At 44.8% G+C, this 24359-nt stretch overlaps 1 protein-coding gene across 2 annotated transcripts in view; it reads right to left on the bottom strand.

The window, feature by feature from the left end:
• Positions 1 to 6429: 6429 nt before the first annotated feature.
• The window catches only part of atrn (attractin), a 109506-nt gene continuing 91576 nt past the window's right edge, over positions 6430 to 24359 (bottom strand). For both annotated transcript variants that reach the window (XM_034576842.1, XM_034576841.1), the window contains exons 27-29: positions 19865 to 19972; positions 9718 to 9832; positions 6430 to 7049 (exon numbers count right to left, since the gene is read on the bottom strand). In XM_034576842.1, the coding sequence (XP_034432733.1) occupies positions 6925 to 7049; positions 9718 to 9832; positions 19865 to 19972 (348 nt within the window). In that variant the 3' untranslated portion in view covers positions 6430 to 6924. The remainder of the gene's footprint in view (positions 7050 to 9717; positions 9833 to 19864; positions 19973 to 24359) is intronic.

The following is a 24359-nucleotide window of genomic DNA, read 5'->3' as shown; positions in this document are numbered from 1 at the left end:
GGATGGTTTCATGAGTGTGAAAGTGTGAAACCTGATTATCAGTTTGCAGGAGAGAAAAGAGGGAGAAAGGAAAAGTGGTGGATGGAGACTGGAGGAGAAAAGAGGGGGGAAATGTTGGAGAAGTGGAAAAAACAGAGAGAGATAAAATATGTGAATAGGTGTAGTTGAAGGAAAGGGGGGGGGGGGGGGGGGGTAGAGAGAGAAGGTGAGAGAATTAGACAGAAGAGGAGGTGCCAGGAGGAGAAAAGGATAAAGATGAAGAAATGAAAAGAAAGAAATGGGGTCAGTGGAGAAAGAGGACAAATGAAGATGGAAGGAAAATTAAGAAGAGGGTGGAAGAAAAGATGGAAGACAGGAGGAGAAAGGGTAAAGGGGAGAGAAAGGTAAAGAGAAGAGGAGGAGAAAATGGAGAGAAGGAGGAGAAGAAGAGGGATCTGTAATGAAAAGGGAGAGTGGGTGATATAATGAGAAAAAATGGAGGTGGTGGGAGGAGAGATGGAGCAGAGGAAGAGGAGAAAGGAAAATGGAAAGAAAGAGGAGGGGAGGGTAGAAGAGACAGTAGGAGAATAAAGGGAAAGAGGAGGTAGAGAGGAAGGGATAGAACAGAGAAGGGGATGGAGGGGGGTGAGATAAATGGGGTGAGAGAAAAAGGAGCAGAAGAAGAGATGAAAAGAAAGAAAGAGGGTCAGTGAAGAATGAGGACAAATGAAGATGGAGAGAATAGGAAAGGAGAGTGAGTGCAATCGAGGCCATGGAGGGAAAGGGAGGATGGAGAATGATGAGGAGGAGAAACAGAAGAGAAGCCAGAGGGATTAGTAGTGAAGAGAGAGAGAGAGAGAGAGAGAGAGAAGAAGAAGAAGAGGAGCAGAGGAAGAGGAGTAAAGATTATTCACTGAAAAACCCAAAAAGCGAAACCATGGCGACACATAAACAGAGGATGTGCTGGGTCATCGTGGTTCATCCTCTGGGAACCGTGAACGTCTTCAAAACCGAGCTCCGCCCCTTTGGCTCAGATCAAAAGGAGGGGACATTTGAAATGAAATGAAAAGTTACCGAAGACAAACAGCCATGGATGGATTTTCACATTTAATAATAGACAAAAATGTAGTGTCAATTCTTTTTTGTTTTATGTACACGAGTAATTACAAGTTCGTTAAGCTACTATCCTCAGGTTTGACACGTGGTTTTTCTTCAGCTTCTATTAATGCTTGCTCGTCGTTACGCTGCCGTCGTACATACAAAATATGCTGCGTCACATCTTTAAAAGCCAGGAACGATTTTTTTTCTCAAAACCATTTCGACAAACGTCATTCACAATACGTTCTCATTATTTACAACAGAAAAAAAAAACAAAAAAAACCCAACAGCAACTGCTAAATTATACATATTAACAAACTACTTCATCAGTATATATAATGCCGCTGTACAAAGAAAGACAAGAGGGTAACGTCTAGTTTTACAATGACCTCGTTCTCACGCTTCAACCGGTGTATTAAAGCATTTTGAAATATTACCAGTGTTTGACAGCACACGTCTACTTGCGTTGTGAATATAAGGATTTCCCAGTTTTTAAAACACTCCATAAATATGCATTTGCTCTACGTTTGTATCGGTTAATACAGAGATGACCGAGCTGGAAAAGGAGGCCACGGTAAAAGGTAGTGTTACCCGATAAATATATTGAGGCTTGGGGGAGCGGGAGGAGACGAGGGGAGGAAGCTGCTCGTCGCCGTAAATCAGAAATCGGGGGGGGGGGGGGGGGGGGGGGGGTTTCACACAAAGAGGTGAAGTCACGTGGAAAAATCTCAACTCCAGGACGCAGGGATCAGGAGAGATTCAACCTCCGTGAGTCCAGCTCTCTGCGGACAGAGCGAAGGTTTGTGTTTGTGCTCGTAAGGTTTTGATCTGTCGCTGCTGTGTTGGGGGAGGGGGGGGGGACGACACTCGTCTCTGTTGCAGCTACATTGAAAAAAAAGGTGCATTTGTACGTTAAATTTATCGTTTTTCAATCCTTTGCCTCATCGAGACGGGAGCTTTCAGTTACGATCATTTTTCTAAAAGGTCCCCGGCTCCATTCAGGCCACGACTCACATCCCATCAAGCTACTGGTCACGTTAACCTGTAGCTGCTGCTAATTCTCCCGTCGGTATTCGGCGGTAAATTAATTATCTTTATCTAAATGAAAAAGCACCGGTGAGGAGTCCAGCGAGCTCGGTGACACATGCATCTGCTTCTTGCTGCTGTACAGTAGAAGCCTCCCACTGGCTTCCTGCTGGAAACCTTTTTTATGTTGGGATTGCACCAGCAGGAACCTGAAGTTCCGCTGCGGGGCGTCTGGCCGCGTGTGGCTCCACGGATCAATGGGTCAAATCACATTTTAACACAAACCCGCTGACCTGCAGGTGGCGGTGACGGCAAAGTAAATACATCGACGTGTTAGCCAATAAGACGATGTGTAACAGATCGAGTTCATAAGGAAAATAGTGTTTAACACGTTTGTTAGAACTCAAGGAAACGCGTCACAGTCCGTACCGTGTTCTGGGCTGATGTGGAGGAGTCGGACCTGAGGAGGAACCAGTGCAGCTCATTTAATGTCTTTCTAGGTTGTTCTAGAGCAAAGAATGTGCAGGAGCCATGAAACCCTGTGTGAATGGACATTAAAACCAGATTAACTGAGTTCCAATTCTGAATTATTGAATCAAGGACAAGTTAAACCAACGCAATTCTTTACTACAACCATAAATCACACTGATCATAAGAAGATGAGCTTTCACGATAATAATCTACGTTAGTACTAAGGTGCAATTTAGCTCACGGGGGTTGTGCGGGAAATGTAGAGCAGCGCTCGGAGAAGACGTCCAATAAATAAAACGTGTGGGTGAACCTGACGTTTAAAGAATCTCAGATAAAACGCTGAAGCTGCATGATTTCTTCTAATTTCCCTTCATTACTCTGCTCCGGGACTTTTGGGACGTGTGTGGAAACCCAGCAGGGGGGGGGGGGGGGGGGGCGCTGCTGATAACAGATCTGGGTCAAACAGCGTTTACAGATAATAGAGTTTGTTTTTGGAATCGTTCTGCTGACGCTGCAGTTTGAGATGAGTGAGACTGGCCACACGGGGGGAAAACTGTGAAACTGAAACTGATCAAACCACAGTGGAAAGAACAACTGAGATTGAGTTAGAGAAACAGACCCGAGCAGACGAGCGTGGTCTGAACCTGTGACTGTGCTGTGTGTGTCAACCACTGCACCACCGTGCCACACAGGGCCACAGAGGAAGTGATGCTCACAGGCTGGAGGTGGTTACACATTTACCTTGGCTGCAGATTTTACATTCATTTATAAAAAGCACAACAACAAGAACAACAACAAAAAAAGGACAAAGAAACAAACACAATCTTGTTTCCTGGTGAAATTAATGCGACAGCACGTTTGAATCTGAACCAGATTCTTGGCAAAATGAGATTTGTGTGAAATGAAGGTGTCAGACTGAAGAGTGACGACGACTCCGCTCGTGAATTTCTCTCCTAAGAATGAAATAAAGGGATCTTTTGACAACAGAGGTGTCGAGTGGAATGAAAAGAGTTCAGGAAATCAAATACACGAGATGTGGGCTGATCTCAGAGCTGCTCCCGTTGAAGTGAGACTTCAGGCATGTTGGTGTCTGGGATCTGGGGACGGGTCATGTTGTGTGTCACGTTCTGGCTTCGTATTATTACACGTTTGTGCTTTAAAGCAACACTACACAACTTGTGGGTTCGATGTCCTGCGAGAAGAACCGACCGAGAGTCACAGCTTCAACTGTGAGAATCAGAGTGAAGCTGAACTGTGGATCAGAGACTCAGAAGTTATTATTCTGCAGGAAACGTTGAAAATATGAAGAATTCTAAACAATAGTTTGGTGGATTTGTTACAGCCGCAGCTCTTCTGGTTCAAGAAGCCGGGGATTATGGGTAATATCCACCGTTCAATTGATTTTTGAAAAAAATCTTAATTGTTCGGGTATGGAGCCCAACAGAATTCATCCTTACTTGTGGCTGCAGGGGGCGCTGTTGCTCAGTCAAAGTTACATAGTGTTGCTTTAAGCTGCGTCGCCGGAATTAAGCCTCAACGAGTCTCAGCAAATGTTTCTGATCTTCTGTCCTCCTCGTCTCTTTACAAATCTAAATCTATGGTGATATCATTTCTGCTGAGGAAGAATAAAAGAGCCTGAACGTAACGAGACGTTCCCACCGCTGCCAGCATTTTACACCCCCCCCCGACAAGATGTTTGGAAATTGGTTTCCTGCCAAACCGACTGATAGTGCAGGGAAACAAAACCCCGCCCACCTGAGAGGAGGTGACAGGTGTGTGGGAGGGAAACTGGTACGAACTGTAAAAATAAAAACTCCCACAGAAAAACAATAAGCACTAAACTGACGAACTGACCGACCAGATGCTGGAACGACGGCTCACGGAGATTTTCTACCATCGAGTCTCTGCAGGAGCATCAAAATCAAAACCTACGGTCTCGTGGAGGAAAGGCCAAAAGGCGATTGCTAAAAAAGAGTCCAAGATGAAGTGCTCGGATTCCTCGCTGCACATATGAACGGAGCGGCCTCCTCGCTGCCGCTCGCTGAGTGGAGTCGTGAGCACACCCAGCTCTATAGTTACAGAATGTCAACTTTGTTCATGCTTTCTGCTCTGACCTTTTTCCAGTGCTAAAAGTTTGCCCTTTAAACCAGGCAGGCAGCAGTTCTAGTATGCTGAACACATGTGAGAGCCGGGGAACTAAACACGTCAGGCTCTTTAGGGCGGAGGGCGAGTTATTAAATTGTTCTATTACTGTACTTCTCCGAGGGCGGGAAGTTAATAACTGTGCGCCGGAGGCAGAGATATCTTCTGTATCTGCGTTCCTCTGCCTTCACAGACCTGGAGGATGAAACTTACATCCTGCAGAGATGACCACGAGCTGCCGTACTGGACATGAAGAGTTGAGGAGCAAAGACGAAACATTTCATGTGACATTTCAAAAGCAACAGCTCCGTCCAAACCCTTTGTTTTTTATGTTTGTGTCTCTTGTGTTTGCTTCGTGTTTTTCTTTTCTCCTCTCGCTCGTTTTCCACCTCGACAAAGAAGTGATGTTTCTTTAAAAACCAGCCGCTGATTTCAGATAAGGACGCTGGAAAGAGCAGATATAGAAGAAGGGGGGAAATAAAAAAAATACGACCGGCTTAAAGAAACCTCACACAAAAAAAAGGATGTGCAGCCAGAGATCAGGAAGAAAGATCGTTTTCAGAGACAATATCAAATTGAAAAAACCACCATGGATGTGTTGTCTTTTTTTTTTTTTTTTTGGAGAATAAATGCCAGAGGTCATCATTGAGGTGAGGTCATTTAAAAAAAAAATTAAAAAAAATCCATTTAACAAAAGGTGCAAATTAAAAAAGCAGACATTGACATTTGAAAAGCGGGCGGCTCATCCCGCTGACGCATGTTTACTCCATGTTCACAGCTCTGGGACCGGTACCATTTAAATGTTGGCATTAGCTCCACCGTGGATTCATCAATACGAACACAGACGTCACCGCTGGGGGGAGGTGGGGAGGTGGGGAGGTGGGGGGGGGGTATGCTTTGCATTTGGATACACGGCAGCAGCAATTAGAGGCGATGGATTTCCGAGGCAACGATCACACAGGATGTTGAACCGTCGCCTCACGCAGATCAGACTAATCACTCGTTAGTCGATCAGGCCGACGATCTATAGGAAGCCCGGTTCACACGAGCTCGAGGCGCAGCTAAAGGGACAATCGTTAAGCGCTGGCGGGTTCTCTCACCGCCAACTGTTTTAGTGTGTGTCTGTGTGTGTGTCTGTGTGTGTGCGAGAGCCCAGTGTGAACCTGTGTGTGCAGGGACACTGGCTTTCCACTGCAACCGGGGGAGTAATTAGCTGGAAAAGTTTCAATCGGCTTACGATCCAGCTAGCCAGCCAGCGTGGATGAGATGTTGCCGTGGTCTTGTTTTGTTCTGCGCCATGCTGCCAAAGAGGCTGTGGGGGGGGGGCTCGGCAGCCAGATGGCCACAGAGAGGGGGGGGGGGGGAGAGAGACAAAGCTCCAGACAGGCCACAGAGAGGGACAAATGTCACACACTCTTCAGACGGGCTCTGGCTGCGCGGGCCGGCCTCCTACGGTGGATCTTCATTTAGGTGAAGCCTGAACGTGCTGTTCTCTGACTCGGGGGCCAAACTGTGACTCCGGCCCTCAGTGCTCAGCTGAGTGATCGACAGGCGACTATGGGCTGTAAACGGGTCAGGGGCCTGGATAGTGGGTTTTTGGAAGAGAGAGAGAGAGAGAGAGTGTGTGTTTGTGTGTGTGCGGGGGGGGGGGTTTGCATGTACAATTGCACATGTCCAGTTTGTTCCTGCCTTCAAAATAACACAATACAAAACAAAGAGCAACAATAATTTAAGTAAAATGACTTTGCAACACAGAGCGCGGCAAAGTCTCTGGATTCTTCAAAAACTACGAGATGACGATCTCTTCTAGCAGCAAGCCGTGGTCGCCTTGACAACAATGAGGCGGTGTCGACAAATGTAAAATGTTTTTGTTTTGTTCGATGGGAAAAGGTGGAGGAAGCACCCGCTTCGTCCGTCCCTCCTTCCCCCCTTCTGCGGCTCCCCCTCGTCCATGTCCAGTTTTCTGTCGTTCAGTTCGAGGGATCTCTAAAGTTCCTGCAGGAGGAGAGGGGGGGGGGGGGAAAGCCCACCGAGGTTTCAGTCCACCGGATGACTCTGCCCCTCGCCAAGATGTCCCAGTCCTGTGTCCCAGCATGCACTTGTCCCTGCCAGAGCGGAGCTGGCAGAAGTCTCTACAGGAGGGGGCCGAGGCAGGGGGCTAATGGGAGAGCATTTGGCCGGGAATGGTGGAGCAGGACGGGGGTGCGGTCAGATGCAGGTGGATGGTTGTGCGGTCGGCTGCTGTTTGCGGTTCCTCAGGCCTCCAGACTTCTCCTTGTAGCCTCCACACAACTGCTGAGAGACGTCCACCAGCGCACTGGCCACTGCCAGACCTGCACACACACAGATAAATACATATATATCAAAGTCATTATCCATATAAATGACTATAATAAGGTGTCTCTTATTTTGTGATGTACTGAAAAGGTAAAGATTTCACATTTCCAAAACCTTTTCAGGTCCAAAAGAATAAGAACTAAGAATAATTGTTAAATTACATAAAAAATTCAACATCAAATGTCATTTAAATCATAAAATCAATGATGAGGAGAAGAAGAAGATATTAGAAAACAGCTGTGTCCCCTATATAACCTACATATAACAGTATATAATATTCATGATATATCAGATGTTAACTGTAAGAGTAATTTAGTCTATAATATAATAAGTGGAGAAGAAATCAACGCACAGATTAAACAACCTGACAACATTGAAATATTAAGTTTTCACTCAAATCTGAAAAAAAGAAAATGTACGTAAGAGATTTATACCAAAATGTTTTACAATGTGTTTAAACATCCAAACTAGTGGCAGCCTGAAAAAAACACTTCCAGTTGATTTAAACCTAAAATATGAAGAAACTAAATACTGTGATAATTGAAGTGTTTTACTGAAACATTCACTTTTTTATTAGTTTTGTTTAATTGATTTAATTTTCCTCTTCATTGTGTTCTTCAGTAAAGTCCTGTGCTCCGTTAACTAAAGGAAAGTACTTTGAGTTGGTGCTGGTAAATTGTTTGTTGATGTTAATTATCACACAAACAAGAAATTGGAAAAAAGGTTTTTTTATGCTCGTTGACGATTTGGTATAAACGTAATTTTTGTAATTTTTCAAGTGTGAACGTTGCACATGTATAAAACCACTGAAAACATGTGCAGAAAAAGTGTGTAGTGAAAAACTGGGAAGGACACACACACACACACACACCCTCGCAGCGCAGGCAATCATTACCGTATACCAACACTTCATTAACATTTATTAATACCCTCTGAGCCATGAAATTCCAATAAACAGCCATTTATCTCCGATGATGGATGCATTTACCCCGATCAAGCACACACAGCCGACGGCGAAATCTAAATTCCAGGGGGAGAAGCTGCGGCTACGATCACATCCTCTTAGAATCACAGTCTGACGAGCTGACGTGCAACAGGCGTCAACTCCTCGCTCACGCTACCGAGGCTCAGACACCAATCAGACCTAATCCGAGGCGCTGACCCCCGCTCGGCTGTGTGCAGAGTTACAAGAGCAGCCATTTTGGGCAGAGCTACACTGTAAACAGATGTGCCGTGAGGAAGTGGCGCCGACGACAGACGGCAGCCCGAGGAATCGACGAGAGCGCGGCCAGATGGGAAACAAGTTAAAAGCATTAGAACAGGAGACCCTCGCGGGCACGAGGGGAGGGTGAGAACACGGCTGACACGGACTCGACAAACGCCGCCGGAGGGAAAGCTCCTCCGAGAGCTGAGGCAGTTTTGTTATGACAAAAAGACGATGTGGTAATTAATAAGGGCCTGGGGCGTCCGGATGGTCGGGGGACGGCAACCGTGGGCGGTAAAGAGGCTCAAAGACACTAAAGGGGGAACAATGTAGAGAAAGAACAGGAAGTTGACTTCTTGTTTGAGACCTTGAAGGTGGAAGAAACAGAAGAAGGGAAAGAAGTAAGTGCTCAGTCCTGGTTCCTGTCTGAGGAACGAGAGAAACAGATACAGGACAGACTGGAGAGGGAAGTGAGAAAATGACAGAGCAGTGGATAACATCACTATTACACTAGAGAGGAATGACAGAAGGAAGAGAAAGAATAAGGGATAAACAGGGAGACCAGACTGCACTTTAAACCCAGACAAGAAAGAAAAGAGGAGAACGGAGATAGAAATAAAACTCAGGAGTGGATGAGAAACGAGCGGCAGCGCTCTTAATATATATACGAGACAAGGTGCAGACAGAGAGATGATGAAGGGAGGAAACAGACGAGCAAGTAACAACAAAGCTGCAGCCGTCGTTTCTCCACACGGGAGGAGACGGAATCAGGAGAAACAGGGAGAGAGCAGCGAGGAAATCACTGCAGAATCCGACAAGTCACGATGGAAACACAGACCTGCTATTAGACTGGAAATAAAAGATGGACGACATTCCTCCCTGTCCAGAAATGAAGCCAGGACACGAACGCTGCCATCTTGTGCCAATCACATGATTTCGACCAATCGTGAGGCGCTGTGAGCTGTCAATCATGACGTTTCACCACCTTTTTAATGCCATCGAACAGTGAGAGACTTCAGGCCCGTGAGGACGTGAGCCTGAAGTTACCCACTTGCATCTTCGGTTAATAAGCGGTATTACTATGACTTAGTTGTGGCTTGGATCTGGTGACCAGGAGCACACATCCCGAGAGTCATCATCCTGTGTGCGTTGTGTGGGATTGAGGTGAAATCTGGGCCAAAACGATTTTTTGCCAAGTGGGAAACTTCTCAGAAACATGAAAACATGAATTTGGTCAAAATCAACACTATTTTCTGTTCCATCTACTTCGCTGCCAGATTGGCCTGAAGCTGCGAGGGGTGGATCATAAGAAAAATCAATAAGAGCGAATAAAGAAAAGACAAGAGAAACAAGTCATTCAATCGAACTATAAATAAAGTTTCGTGTGACGGAGGCAGATCAACGAGATAGACAGATGAAGTGAGGAGGAAGGAAGAGTGAGTTTAGCAGCTGCTTCTTACCAGACTGTCCTGGAGGAGGGATGCCACCGGTGCCCCTGGGTAACCGCACAAAGATGGAGAGCACGGCGGCTTTGTTGCCAAAGCACGGCTCGAGGGCGATGGGCTTGGGAACAGACTGTGGAGAAGAAAGAAAGAAAAATAGCGGGTGAACACGCATTCTCTCAAACACGTGCACAACGGGAGTGTTGCCGCTACCGTTCCTGTGTGTGTGTCAGCAAGACGAACAGACACCAAAAGGCGTTTTCCATCCCCCCGTTGAGATGCACACACTGATCTGCAGGCGCAAATTGGATTTCTCTCACCAGCCACCAGCCACCCCCCCCCCCTTGAAAGAAACCCACAGCGCACAATTCCACAACAATGCTGCTCGTGTGCAGCGTGGGCCACGACTGGAAATCAAGTGGCGGTGATGCTGGGAGCTCAGATTTGTGTCGGCGGTGCACTCCTGTCGCTGCAGGCGGCCTAACAGACACTCTCTCCTGTACCGAGGCCTGGTGTTTATCAGCAACTCATCCATATGTGGGGATGAGGTGCCCCCCCCCCTCCTGTAAACACCGGCGGAATCTGCGGCCGCTCCTCGTACAATATTCATGGGTTTACCTCGACGGAGGATATGGAGAACACAGCCACCTCGGCCGCATACAAATAACCTTCCTACTTCTTTCTGGCTCGGTGCTTTGAATTCCTGAACCGGACAGAAAACTGGGCCATGGCTTGGTTTCTCTCTCTCACACACACACACACACACACACACACACACACACACACACACACACACACACACACACACACACACACACACACACACACACACACACACACACACACACACACACACACACACACACACACACACACAATCCTTGTTAGGACATCGCATAGGCTTCAATTCAGCAGACAGCTTAACCACAACAAATTCATAGTTATCCTTCATCTAATTAAAATCTCTAATCTTAACCTTAGAGATTATATTTTACCTCATTAGGACCAGCGTTTATTCCCTCTATGGGGACCACCGGTCCTGACAAGGCTGTTTATCCCATAAACAAACACACACGCTCTCACACACACACACACAGTGTAAGCGTGTGCACGTGGGGAGCGGGACAGTGATGATATTCAGGCTCTGACCCATTTTACACAGTTATTCCGCGCTCTGTCTCTCTGAGGCTTACCTTTCATACCGGCAGGATACACAGGCTGTCACACAGGTAGCTGGGGAAGTGGCACAAAGACCTGGAAGCCTCTGGGTGTGTGTGAACTTGTATGTTCAGAAGGTTCTGTGTGTGTGTGTGTGTGTGTGTGTGTGTGTGTGTGTGTGTGTGTGTGTGTGTGTGTGTGTGTGTGTGTGTGTGTGTGTGCGTCTGTGTGTGTCTGCGGGGGATTTTCTATTTGTTTAGGCCCTCACGGATGTGTCTGCCTGTTTATAGCACGTGTGTTTTCAAATTCATATCTGTGCAACTAACTGTTTCAAGTAGGATCTGACAGAGAAGGGCATTTGAGTCTCTATCATCTCCACTGTACACACACACAGACACACACACACAGACACACACACACACACCTCATGAGGACAACTGAACTATTTCAATAACACCTGCAACACATCTACCACTGCTGAGCCTTCAGAGGGTTCAACGATAGGTAGAAGATCCAGGGACACGTTTTACGAGTGTTGTATTTAACTGAAGGTCTCAGAGAAGCTGATGAACAAACCTCCTGAGAGTCGATGACGTGTTAGTGGACCTAAGCATCATGTCCGCTGAGTTTACACTCAAACAACACCACTGGGATGCAGAGAAATAAAAAAAAACACTAATACAAACAAACAGCTCTGCATTCGGACCATCGGGCCCGGAGAGACACGTTTAAGCCTTTTTAATACATTTGCATTTTAATTATCGTTTCTTCTACACAGGAAAATTAAATCAACTTGATGAACAACAACCAAATACACTGTGAATCCTTGAGGACGTTTGTATCTCATCTCAGATCTGTTTTATAAAACTGCTGTGAGAGAGCGGGAGGGAGGAGAGGGATTTTATAATGAAAGAAAAATCATAGAAGCGATGCATTTATTGTGTGTGTCTAATCTTACTGGTTGTTTTAAACTAAGCAGGACACCTTTGTGAGTCCGTGTGTCATCAGTTATATGATGGGGAATCTTTTTCTGCTCAATTCAAACTTCAGATTTTCTCTCAAGTCTTATTATCTGAGGAGATATCTTAGAAAATGGGTTTTTCAGACCATATTCTCTTATTCTTATTGACAATGACATTTGACAGATCAGCTCCAGAAGTTAATAATTTAGAGATTTCATCCCGAGAAACATTAATTCAAAGATCGGTGGGAATCCAACCTTGCGTTGTTGAGCTATTTTGCGCACACACACACACACACACACACACACACACACACACACACACACACACACACACACACACACACACACACACACACACACACACACACACACACACACACACACACACACACACACACACACACTAAATGTCCAGCATCATGTGAGGAAATAAAACACACAATCTCACATGATTTCGAACTCATTTTGGAAGTTGTCAGATTATAAACACAACCGGCTCAGACTCCATCTGATAAATGATTCAACCGATGATAAGATCTGTTCTAGGATCTGCAGGGTTGATGCTGTGATAATGTAATGAAAACCAAGTGTTTCAGAGTCTTTATTAATAACAGATACTGCAAATAATGTCAGCAATGTTACAACGATATCATGGCTGAGAGGAGCCGAGGTGTGTGTGTCTGTGTGTGCGAATAATAGAACTTGCTGTTTATGCATCTTCGGACAGAAAAGGTTATGAAGAGGTTGTACGCAGTGCATGTGTGTGTCAGTGTGTGTGTGTGTTTTGTGTGTTTTGCCTCAGAGCTTGCAGCAGTTTTCAGCTGTGTTGATCCTGGACTCTCACACACACACACACACAAGCAGCCTCTCTCAGATCTGACAGGGGGAAGAGTTCAGATGCAGACAAATGAGCTTGTGAAGGGTCGGACCCACCTGCTGGAAGCACTGCAGTGAAACCAGCAGCAGCAGCAGCAGCCAACACGCTGAGACACAGGTTCGAATCCCCGAACTCGCTGGAAACTAAACTATACATCATCGACACAGAGTTTGGACTCGGAGAAACGAGGGGGATTAATGTAAACAAACTAAAATAACAAATGTATGGAGATATTTGAATTGAGACACAGGACTGGTTGATGTGACTGGATGTGACTAGAGTTGTTGTCTCACTGATGCATTTCTGATAAGTTTGATTTTAATAACTTCTTTGATGCTATAAAAATGGGCTGAAACGTCATGATTGACAGCTGAGACTGACTCCACTTGGTCAAGCTAACAAGGTGTAATTAGCCAATTCTTCAAGAATACAACAGACACACCCAGAGAAAATCAACAGGCAGAAGTTCGGCTTCTTCTCTCGTTTGAATCCCTTCAGTTTGAATCCCGGCTGAACCTCGGCCTCTAATGCAAACTTCTATTGAAAAGAGGCAATTACAGGATTCAAATAATATATCGATCTCCAGCTGTTGCTTCTTAGAGTCGACGGCACCAGACCTCATCAAGTCAACGACTCTGATTCCAGCCACGAACGACTATTCTTTAAATTTCAAGTGGATATGGCAAGACTGACGTGGGGAGAAAATGGCTGCACTCTTTTTTTCCCAATTTGATCATCTTATATAACCAGTGAAAACGAAAAAGTCACACCAGAGGTGGGAGAGAACCAGATAAAAGTTTCTTAATTTACCAATGGGCAAATTACCAGTTTGTTTTCCACCAGACTGCAGCGAAAAGCCAATATCGCTCCTCAGCGTCACAACATATGAATATCACTCACAGCTCTGTGTGATTAATCAGTGATGAGTTAATAAGAACAACAAAGGATCCTTTCTTTTCAGTTTCAAACTCACGCTTCTAGAACCTGATTACACGCAGCGGACTTGGATTGCGAGTGAGAATACTGACAACTGTTCCAACGCGACGTTAGGAGGAGCAATAACACACTTGGCTAATTCCGCTCCTGGATCCCTCGGTACGAGGAAAGATGAAACAATTACTTTGGCCTTGCCAGGAGCCGCCCAGCCAGGATGAGCGTGCTCCAGTCCACGCGTCTGTTTTAGCCTCAAGCTAAAATCTTATTTTTCCTCATCTAGAGAGTATACAATAAAAAAAAAGAAGAAGAGAGGGCTACCCATGATAACAGGAGCACATCTGTACTCCGTGTGTAAAGAATAAATAAACACGTACAGAAGAAGACTGGCAGCTTTTAATTTTGCAGCTCAGGGCTGTCATGAAACTTGTCTGCCAAGTCCAATTTCCAGCGCGGCAGCTGGGAGCTGCTCTTAGGTTCTCGCTTGTTTACGTCCTCATTTTTCTAACAGCAGCATCTCGTGTTCGAACCGAAGACAGGATACGCTCGGCGAACACGTTTGGAAGTGGAAGGGGTTTTGTCAGACTGATGTGGAATGTGACAGTTTCTCTTTTCAACAAACTTTGTTGGGTGATCGACCGCACTGAGCGCTAACCAACGTGCAAACCTCCATTTCAACCTGTGTGCGAACCTGGAGCGTCACTTTCCATTTTTGACAAAAACAACAACAACAACAACTGTGCGCACCTCCCAAGAAGACAACACAATTTATCTCCCTCAACACACATGTCCACCTTATTTTGGACGGTGCGGTAATTAAGTGTAAAAACAAAACAAAACACCTTGTGAAATTCAATTATCCTTCTCTTTAAACTCTGCTTTTCTGTATAAGATGTTTCCCAAAGGCAGAGTCTTGTTTTTTCCGTGGGCTTCTTCAGAGGCTGCGAGTTAATAACATCCCTCAGCAAATGCTTTTTAAAAATAAATAAAGTGTTTGGGGCCCCTCCCCTCGACTCGACTCCCCCAAGACCAACCTCCTCCAGAGAGTTATCTAGACCGGCCAGGCAGAGCAGCCAAAGGTTTTGTTAAATTACCTCCAGTAATTAGCTCAGCACGAAGGATCACTGCTGAGCCCTCCCCCCCCACACACACACACACACACACACACACTGATGTGGGCACACACTGCAACTGCATGCAGCTCCGCTTCCATCCACTGCATTCATCTGTACTTCAGCAGCAGCCGCGGATGAGTTCCCCTCCGACGGAGACGAGAGCGAGTCCAGCTCCCCGGTGCTGTGACTCACCGAGTGCAGCCACTTCCACTGAGCCACCTTCGAGGAGTTATTATTCAGCCGGCTTCTGTTTGCCACAGAATCTGTTTTGTCGGGGGGGGGGCTTCCATGATAAACAACCCTGCTGCAACACAGTGAAACTAAACAGTGCAGAAAAATTGGAGATAAACAGTTTGAGTAAATATTGTTTTTAGTAAATTAGAATTTTGGTTCTCAACCTGAGACGCGTGAGATAGAGAGCAGCTGTTTCCTAACCTGGAATCTCAGTCAGTGAACCGAGGCAGCAGCACTTCGTACAATTTGGTAAAAACCTGTTACGTGTTTTTCTTTGATCAGTCAGTGTGTAGTTACTCTGACGCAGCTGCAGAGTGAACGTTTCTCAAGTCCTTACTCGGTGAAGACGTCTGCAGTGATAATAAAAACAGAAAGTACAAAGTGCAGCTCAACAAGAAAACAAAAGGTTAAAACACAGAAGGGAGTACATGAATATAATGGTAGATGGGTACAGGCAGTGGTGGATCTGAGTCCGAGAGAGAGAACAACTTCATATGATTCTGTTTGATATCTAGTCTCGATAAAGAAACGTGGGCGAGCATTAGATTTCGGTTTTTTTTTTTTTTCACCTCTCAACGCCGTCCGAAAAAACTGGCAACTCAATTTGTGTTTGTTCCCTTGTACATAAAATACGGTTCAGCTGCCAAAAATCACAATTGGGTGCATCCCAAAAAAAAGTGTTTTAGCTTCTTTCTAAAAAAATGTGAGAAGCTTAATGTCTGATTACTGCAAAACAAATAACTTTTGTCTTCAGCGCTGCTTCAACCTTCCTCCACTTTCTGCACTGTTCTTTAAACGATACGTATTCATGAGCGCTGACTCACCGGTGGCCACCTGCAACATCTTTGAAGTTTTCAGGCTGAAAAACTATTTTACTTTACTTTCCTGAAACTTCTGGACTCTGGAGAAGCCACAGGAACACATTATAGAAAAAGGCCGTTCTTGCTTTGAAATATGTTTCAAGTAACGTCAGGCAATTTGCTTCTACATTACCCATAAAGCATTGCTGCATGCCTCCTCTGGCTCGTGAGCATCTCAACAAAACAGGGAGTCGTCCTGTTGGTTTAGGAATTCATGAAGCACAAATTCTGCCGTGCACATATCTGTGAGAAATGATCATAATTGAGCTCCCCTCTGGTATTTTGAACTTTGGCACCGCTCTTCTTTTTGTCTGCTCCACTTGCAAACACAGAATTTAAGGTTATCAAACTCGCACAATTGGTTTAAAAATCTGCCGAATGCCTTTTTTTTTTTTCTGCAAAACACGGCGGAGAGAGAGGGGAGATAATGGTGAACCACAACTATGTGAGATAAACCACAACTGTTGCCCTTCATTTTTTACATCACATGTCCCAATTTTCTCGCGTCGCACCGACTCTATAAATAAAAGACGAGCGTTAGACGTCACAAAGGTAATCATCTGCCCATGAGCTGGGGCCACAGGCTCCATTTGGGAGAAGCCGAGTGAATATATCTCATCGGCGGAGCAACTTTGGACATCCCACTGAGGCAATAAACAACTTTAATGATCTGCAGCTCGCTGTGCAGTGCAGCGCCTGGCCCCCCCACACACTCCCATCGCGGGTCTTAATACACTACTGTAGCGTCCTGATAAACCAGCACGGAAACAAGGGGAAGAACCTGCTCTGAGTCGCTCAATCTGAACCGGGAGGAGATAGGAGAGAGTGCGCTCGCTGTCTGAGCTGGTGGAGGCGCAGGAAGCTGAGGAGGAGGATCTAAATTGGATCTCTGCTCCTGGGCTGCTCCTGCCCCGACGCGGAGAAGGAGAGCAGGGTGGGAAGAATGGAAGTAAAGAAGAATAGAGGTGGGAGAAGAAAAGGTAGAGCAGAGATGGAGGAGGAGGAGGTGGGCGCTTGATTTCCACAGCGAGCAGCGTCTTTTCTTTCTACACAACAACAGCACACGGTGCGCACACAAGCCAACATCCACACCAACAGGCAGACGTAGAACACACACACACACACACACACACACACACACACACACACACACACGCAGATAAGGGCGACAGAAAACCCCAGACAGCTGATAGGATCAGTAAAGGGCTAATAAATTAGAAAGGGAACGCCACAGTGAAGTAGGGATGTCGAGAGGAGACGGTAGAGAAGAGGAGACACAAAAAGATACCGGGAAAAGAAAACAGATTTCAAGAGGCGTAAAAGACGAAACAGACAAAAAGAAAAGGGGTTGATAAACACCACAAAGAGGAGGACAAAACTAAAAAAGACAAATCATGAAGACACAACAGAAAGAGGAAACAACATAACACAGTAATGGGGGGAAAATAGAAGAGAAGAGTGATAATAACAAGCGAAACAAGGAAGGAAGACAAAATAACTGACGCTGAGAGAAGAGAAAGAAAACAGAGAAATGAAGAATACACGAAATGAGAATAAAAGGACAGAGAGAGAAGTGAAGAGGGGAACAAGGAAAGGTGACAAGAGGACACATCCGAGAAGAAACAGGATGATAAAAATCAAAGGAGAGAGGAAAGCAGATAAACCCGAAAAGTGAAAAGGAAAAGCGACGCTAACAGAAAAGCAGAAACAGGAGCGTGAGGGACATGAAAGGACGATAAATTGCAAAGAACATAAAAGCAAATAGAAAAACTGGGCACATGGGAGGAGATTAAAAGAGTGAAAAACAAGACGGAAGAGAGGAGAGGACAGAGGAAGAGGTGGAGAAGGGAGAGGACATGTAGGAAAACTTACAATGAGGACAAGAGTGGAAAAAGACAAAAGAAGAGGAAGATGAAAACCAAGACAAGACAAGAGAGGAATAAAGATAATCTTGAGAAAGAATGAGAAGAACAGATGAAAGGAAAATGACAAAAAGATGATAAATTGCTAAGTAAAGAGTAAGTGAGAAGAAAGGATTTAACCTGAATAAACGAGGAAGGAGCAGAAGATGAGAAGAAAGGAGGAGAAGTGAGGACAGAGGAGCGAAGGCAGGATAACGTCTGTCCGAGCAGGGATTCGATGCCGACGCTCCCGAGGGGCCCGGGACCCTTGTTGGGTGTAACCTTGGGCCGGGAGCCGGGCCCCTCGAGACGCATGGCCCCTGTCAGAGCGGCCGGGGCCCCCGAGCCACCCTGCAGAAACAGCCCCCATAATTCTGCACCACATCTGCATTCAGGGGTCATTCATCACAAAGTGCAGTCACAGGTACAACCCGCCTGCGGCGCCGCGCCCGCTGAACACCCAACCGCAATTTCTATAACCCCGGCACAATTCTTACTTTTAAATGTTCTCCGCCTCCGTGCCTCTATATCTGCATTTAAATCTGCTCCAGCCAAACTTTCCACTGCGCCGCTGCCTCAAACTCTGCTCTATAATAAAGTCCTCTCCACCGCGAGTCTCCGGCAGCTCGAACTTAACGTTTTAATTCACCCAGCGAAAAAAACTTCAGACTCAATCTCAACTTTTAAACGGATTTGGTGATGATGATGATTTGTATTTAAACCTCGACTTCCAGCAGCACAAACAAAACTCCTGCCGCGGCGGAGACAGAGCGATGACTCCAGGCCTGAGAGGTGCCAGCGAGAGAAATTGAATTTTAGCGATTTGGAAGTCAACAAAATAAAATAAAATAAAATAAAAGGAAAGTAATGACAGTAAATTCATTATCTGGAACCAAACAAGAGTAACAGAAATCAGACGTAATCACGAAATGTGAAGCCGAAGAACTGCTTTTCTGGATTTGAACTTTGATTTCCTTACACAAATGGTTATTATATGTTTGGAAACTTAAACTTAATATTCCCTTTTAATGATGTTTAAGTAAAAATGAATTCCTGGACTCTACTGCCCCCTGGTGGTTGGCTGCAGTATAGCTCATAAACCCCGCCCCCTCCATGTTAGTGGATAGGACATGGATCAAAATAAAAAAATACAAGTTAAATACGTTTTTCTTAAAGATGGTTTCTGTCATTTGATGTAGCTGTAATCACACTGTTCAAGTGTTCATGTTCGAGACGCTGTTATCAAACCGTTACTTCACTGAGAACTTGGCCCTGAGCTTAATATCTGTTCAAATAAAATAATCTCCCAGCAACGTGGCTTGTTCTTAATGTGGGAGTCGTATTGTAGGAAACACACAAACCCTCTTTTTGGCCACACTCCTACATGAATGTCTTTGTGAGACGACTGTATTTCCACAGAACTCGCTACCTTCAGTGTCTCTGCCAGTATTTCAGACACACAGATGGTCTGATGCACCACAACAAGAGTATTTGTGCGATGAACCTTGATTCCAATGCTGGCACCTAATGTTCTTTGTTTTCCTGCCGCCACACAAACATTTCCTGCAAGTAGGCGTTTTATATTTCTCCAAACATCTTCAGTATTGCTGCCTCTGCTGATTTGCCAGTAAAGTCTTAATCTACATTTCCTTACACCGTCATCTGCATTTATTTAACTCCAGGGTTAACTGACTTCATTCCCAGTTGAATTCACTGCCTCCCCACAATAACCGGCATAATGTTAATAATGGTTACTCATCAGCAGCCCACTTTCATCCTCATCGGCCTTCAGTCTTTACTGCAAACGTACACCGCACTGACCCTCATTATGTGGAGTAGACCTGCGCCACACTTTCACACTCCTCTTCCCTGACGGAGCTCAGTCGAGACTCCGCGGGCAGCTGAGAACTGATGGAATCTCCTTAAAGAGATTCAAAACTGACGTAAAACAGATGCAGTCGCAGTCGGCGGTACACGGCAGAGCTCCCGCTTGAGGGACGGCGAGCGACACCGTCGATGACAGATGAAGCCTCCCTGCTCGGGGGCCCTCTCAGCACAGACAAAAGGTGGATGTCCGGGGGTGCCGCCGATGATTGCTCGAAGGAAAAAAAGGTTGAGCTCACCTTCACATTTCCTCCTATCAGGTCAGGCGGCTCCTCGTCCGTCTCCAAGGCGACGTTGATGGTGGCGAAGGGCCGGCTCGCCATCTGCTGCATCTCTCTCAGCAGTTGCTAGGGTAAAAGGAGGAAGAGGAAGAGTGCGAAGGTCATTGACAGATAAACAGACTTTGTACAAATCCACCGCCTCAGTGTGATGCAGGCGTGGTTTCATCTTTTGTGACTTCGTAGAAATGAATAATGAGGTGTTTGAAATCAATGAGGTACAAGTCATTATTGAATTGGTAAATGTGAGCATCATCAACACACAGACCAATAAAACCAATAAATAATCTGTGTATCGACTCTGGTTAATGCAACAGATTGTGAAGACGACACAGAGGGATTATCAAGTTTGAGATGATAAGACTGTTTGCAAGCTGAGGCTTATTTCTGTACACAATTATTCATGCTCGATTGAGAGGAGACAAACGACTTGTCGGTGTTTCTTTCCTCTGGTGTGTTATTTATATTTTTTTTTTTTTGTAAAAGGCCAAAGTCGGAGGTGAAGGGATGAAACACGGTGTCTGTAGTCCGGCCTTTTGAACAGTTGTGTGTTTTCTGAACATTAGAGCATGGAAACGTTCTCCAGTAATAACACAAATTAAAGTGATCGACCTGAACACGAGCAGAATACGTCTCCTTTAAGTATCAGAAGTAAAATGATGCATTTACACTTTATAAATCATCATGAATTTGTATCACTGGGTTTTCAAGTTTAACTAAATCTAAACTAACACATTAGTAAATGATATATAATACCTTTATAAACTGTTATCGTTATTCGAAAGGGCTGCTTGTAAAAACATAACCCATAATTATATTGTATGTCCTGAATGTAAAATGAATTATGTATTTAAGAATTTTGTAGTTGTCAAATAAATAGTTATTTCCCTTAAAATGTGGTATAATGGAAATAATCAAGTAAAGAACCAGTATTCTCAAACTGTATTTAGTGTCTTTCCAGCACTGCAAGGTGGAAGCAGAGTCCCATTGTGGTCTGATTTATAACATGGACCTTGGCCAAAGGAGGAGGAGGAGGGAGGTGATTATGGGGAGAGCGAGGAAGGAGGAGAGAGGCGGAGGAGAGGAGGAGATGATGATGATGATGATGATGATGATGGGAGGAGAAGAGGAAACTCAGGAACCAGAGTAACGAGGCGATGTGCCTGTGTCTTTGTGTCTCAAAGAAAGCAAAGTGCTATGAATAGAGGAACAAATGGCGTCTGCTGCCAAGACGGGAAGCGAGAAAACCTGCACCTGCGTCGCACAAGCAGCAGGAAACACAGAAACACAGAAACACGACTAAAAAAAGGAACAACAAAACGCATAATTAAGGATTTATTTGAAAATTCATCCTCTGATGCTTCAAAGTCAAACAGCGACGACGTGTGAGGTCGTGTGTGAACAGACAGACAATCAAAGGATATTTGACTCTGTCCCTCGGCCTCTGTCTCATTACGCCGGTGGACAGTAGGTGCAGGCAAAGGGCAGCGCTGCGACTCAGACTCCAAAGATCACAGCGGAATCCACACACGGCGTTTCCGTGTCAACGCGTGTGCGCACGTCGGGGTCAAGTTTTCGAGCGGGAGGTGAAAAGGCCTCAGAGTCAACACAGCAATTAAAATACTGAGGATGTCAATTGTGGTTATTGACGTGTTAGCGGCTCTGTCCTGTAGATCTGACGCTTTATAAATCAGATCCTCACGAAGGGAAACTGAAGTAGCTTCATGGGGATGTTTCTTTTTCTTTCCTCTGTCGTAAAAGCCTGACTAGGAAAAAAAAGTGTCTAAATTTATTGTCCCGGATTCTCTTTGTGGAGGAAGCCAACTCATTAAATTCCAGCGTGTGTCTGTGAGTGTGCCTGTGTTCTCCCCCCCACTCCGCTCCGATGTGACAGTCGGACGAGGAGGAGCTGAACTCTTATTCTTACTCCAGTCGAAATACTTTCAAAAAGGAAATGTTTAACTTTTATGGGAATGTGCTGATTCGCAGGCTGGCTGAGAAAAATAAAGCAGGAAGATCAATACCTCTCTCATGTCGCTCTGTTAAATACCAGCTACAGCAGGCGGCCGGTTAGCGGAACAGAAATCCTGGACGGCTTTTATAATTCATATTTGTTTAACCGGTACAAAAATGAGAAATAGTCTGACGCACAACCCACTTATCAAACAATAAGGTTTTCATTAGTACACTTCAGAAAAGAACGAATACAACATGTGAGTGTCTTTTCCAGTAAACTCACTGCTTCTTATTATTATTATTCTGAAAAGTTAGTAGTGTTGAATTAGATCAACAATAAAAACTGAACTCATATTTGGTGATTACAGCTTCCAAGACACATAAATATGAGATATAAACTTTATTTTTATAATCCTATAATCCCTGGTTGGTATCAATTCTTTTATTTTAACGATTTGTTTGACGGCATAGTCAGTACGATATAAAAATGACTGATTTACAGCGCGTGCATCACCCCCCTCATTCTCTTCATTCATCATTTGACTTCCCTTGTTTGACCAGAACTGTTGCGGCGATGCTTTCTCTCCAAAAGTCATATTACTGAACTCGTACTTTTTTGCAAAGGAGAGATCATTAGCAAATGTGCGAGTTAATAAAACATAAAAGTGGGAGTGATAACAGAGAATAATAAAACTACTGAGGAGGAGATACAGTAACGGAGAGAGTCTATAAAAGGATCTCACATCAGACAGAGGGAGACACTATAAACCAAATCTGTCACGACGAGCAACACTACAGGCAGCAGCCATAAATATAAAGTGCGAATCATAATAGAACAATAACACCCATTAACTATGAATGAATCCAAACACAATGGGCGGAGAGTTGCCTCATTAGCACATACACAAATAAAACCAGAGGCATCCGACGTGCCCGGTCTGACGCCCTTGAATTCCCACACTCACGCAGAAACAAATGAAAACCCAAATTAGCGAGTCATTTACCCGATTCAGAATCCGACGTGACGAGACATCCCGCTGAGTGAAGCGTGAGCGAGCCGACACAACACGAGTCCTCGTGCGTCTCCCACTGACGCTCGATGTGATTAGTGTTTGATTGAAACATCATTCTATTAACAAGAACTCCTGTTAGGCAACAATCAGATCTGTAACTTTCTGCCAAACAAAACAGAATCAATACTCCATACACACACTCTCCCAACGCCATGTTTCACTCCGAGGAATGTAATGAAGGTAAACTCTTAATTAACTTGAAGAATTTTAGCGTCGGCGTCGGTCATACTGATGCAGCCGACGCAGCGAGGCAGCGCCGCCGCCGCCGCAGCCGCCGCGCAGAGGGAGTGAGAATCTGCATTCAGCCGACGTCCTTTTGCATAAGCGCCGCTTCTCCAACTGCACAAAGCAACGGAATTGATTTAGAGGATAAAAAGCAGATGGAGGGGCATCTGAATGTGGCAGTAAACAAACTTTATAGATTCAGTGCAACTCCCTCAGCCTCGCTCTGCTAACAGCCCGCGCTCCTGTCAACATGCAGGTAACCTTTGTTTAAGAAAAACGCCTAAACTCCTGTGCTTTTCTCACTAAAACATACTTCTGCTGTACGACCGGGGAATTATCCACCATCAATAAGTTGCACTGCAAAACAAGAGGCCGCTCAAATGGAGAAGTCTCTGCAAGAAGGGGATCAATAAAGTTTCAACAACAATATTTAAAACCCAAGAACAAAACCCATTGAAGATAAAAACTGTTTAACTGTCAGACGTTTGATTAGAACACATTTCAGTGGGATGTGAATGCAAATCTTTCATTTACAGCAAATGCGACGATTGTGTTTTCACAGATTCGTCTTCTGAACGATTCAGAATCTTTTCCTAATCACACAAGTTGAAGCTTGAAGCAGCAAAACAAAAAAGGCAAACACACAACTGAGCTAATGAAAAACACAAAGTCGTTAGCAAAGCTGTTGGTGAACAGATATTTATACATCCAGCAGCAACAGAGCAACATTAGCATTTATTTAGTCTTTTGTTGTGAATTACTTCAACAGTCACAGTAATTGCTCTTGTTTTTCTTTTAAATATAATTTGTTTACAATTTCCTAACACCAGTGATATAATTAACAAATAATTCAAGTTTCATTATCATTATTTCATATCGTAAGAATTGTACTTTTCATTTTCCAATAAACACCTGAGACTCATTTACATTGATCATATCATTGGATTTATCTCGATATAAAATAGACTAACTGTAGATTTAAGGGGCTGAATTCATCCAAAGTCGGTTTAAGAATTCACACGAGAGTCAGTGACACGTGCCAACGAGCCGAAGCTATAAAACGAACATTATTGGGTTGATTTCTTCCTCCATCGAGGTCGTGCTCCAGCGGCTGTGAAGCTTCTATTGTCCTGTGAGCTGTACGCAAACTGCCGCTATTACCATTTCAAACAAATAACATTTTCACAACCTGTATCCAATTT

This window comes from Hippoglossus hippoglossus, chromosome 22 (assembly GCF_009819705.1).
Source record: "Hippoglossus hippoglossus isolate fHipHip1 chromosome 22, fHipHip1.pri, whole genome shotgun sequence".
NCBI lineage: Eukaryota > Metazoa > Chordata > Actinopteri > Pleuronectiformes > Pleuronectidae > Hippoglossus > Hippoglossus hippoglossus.
This window is presented reverse-complemented; position numbering and strand designations above follow the sequence as displayed.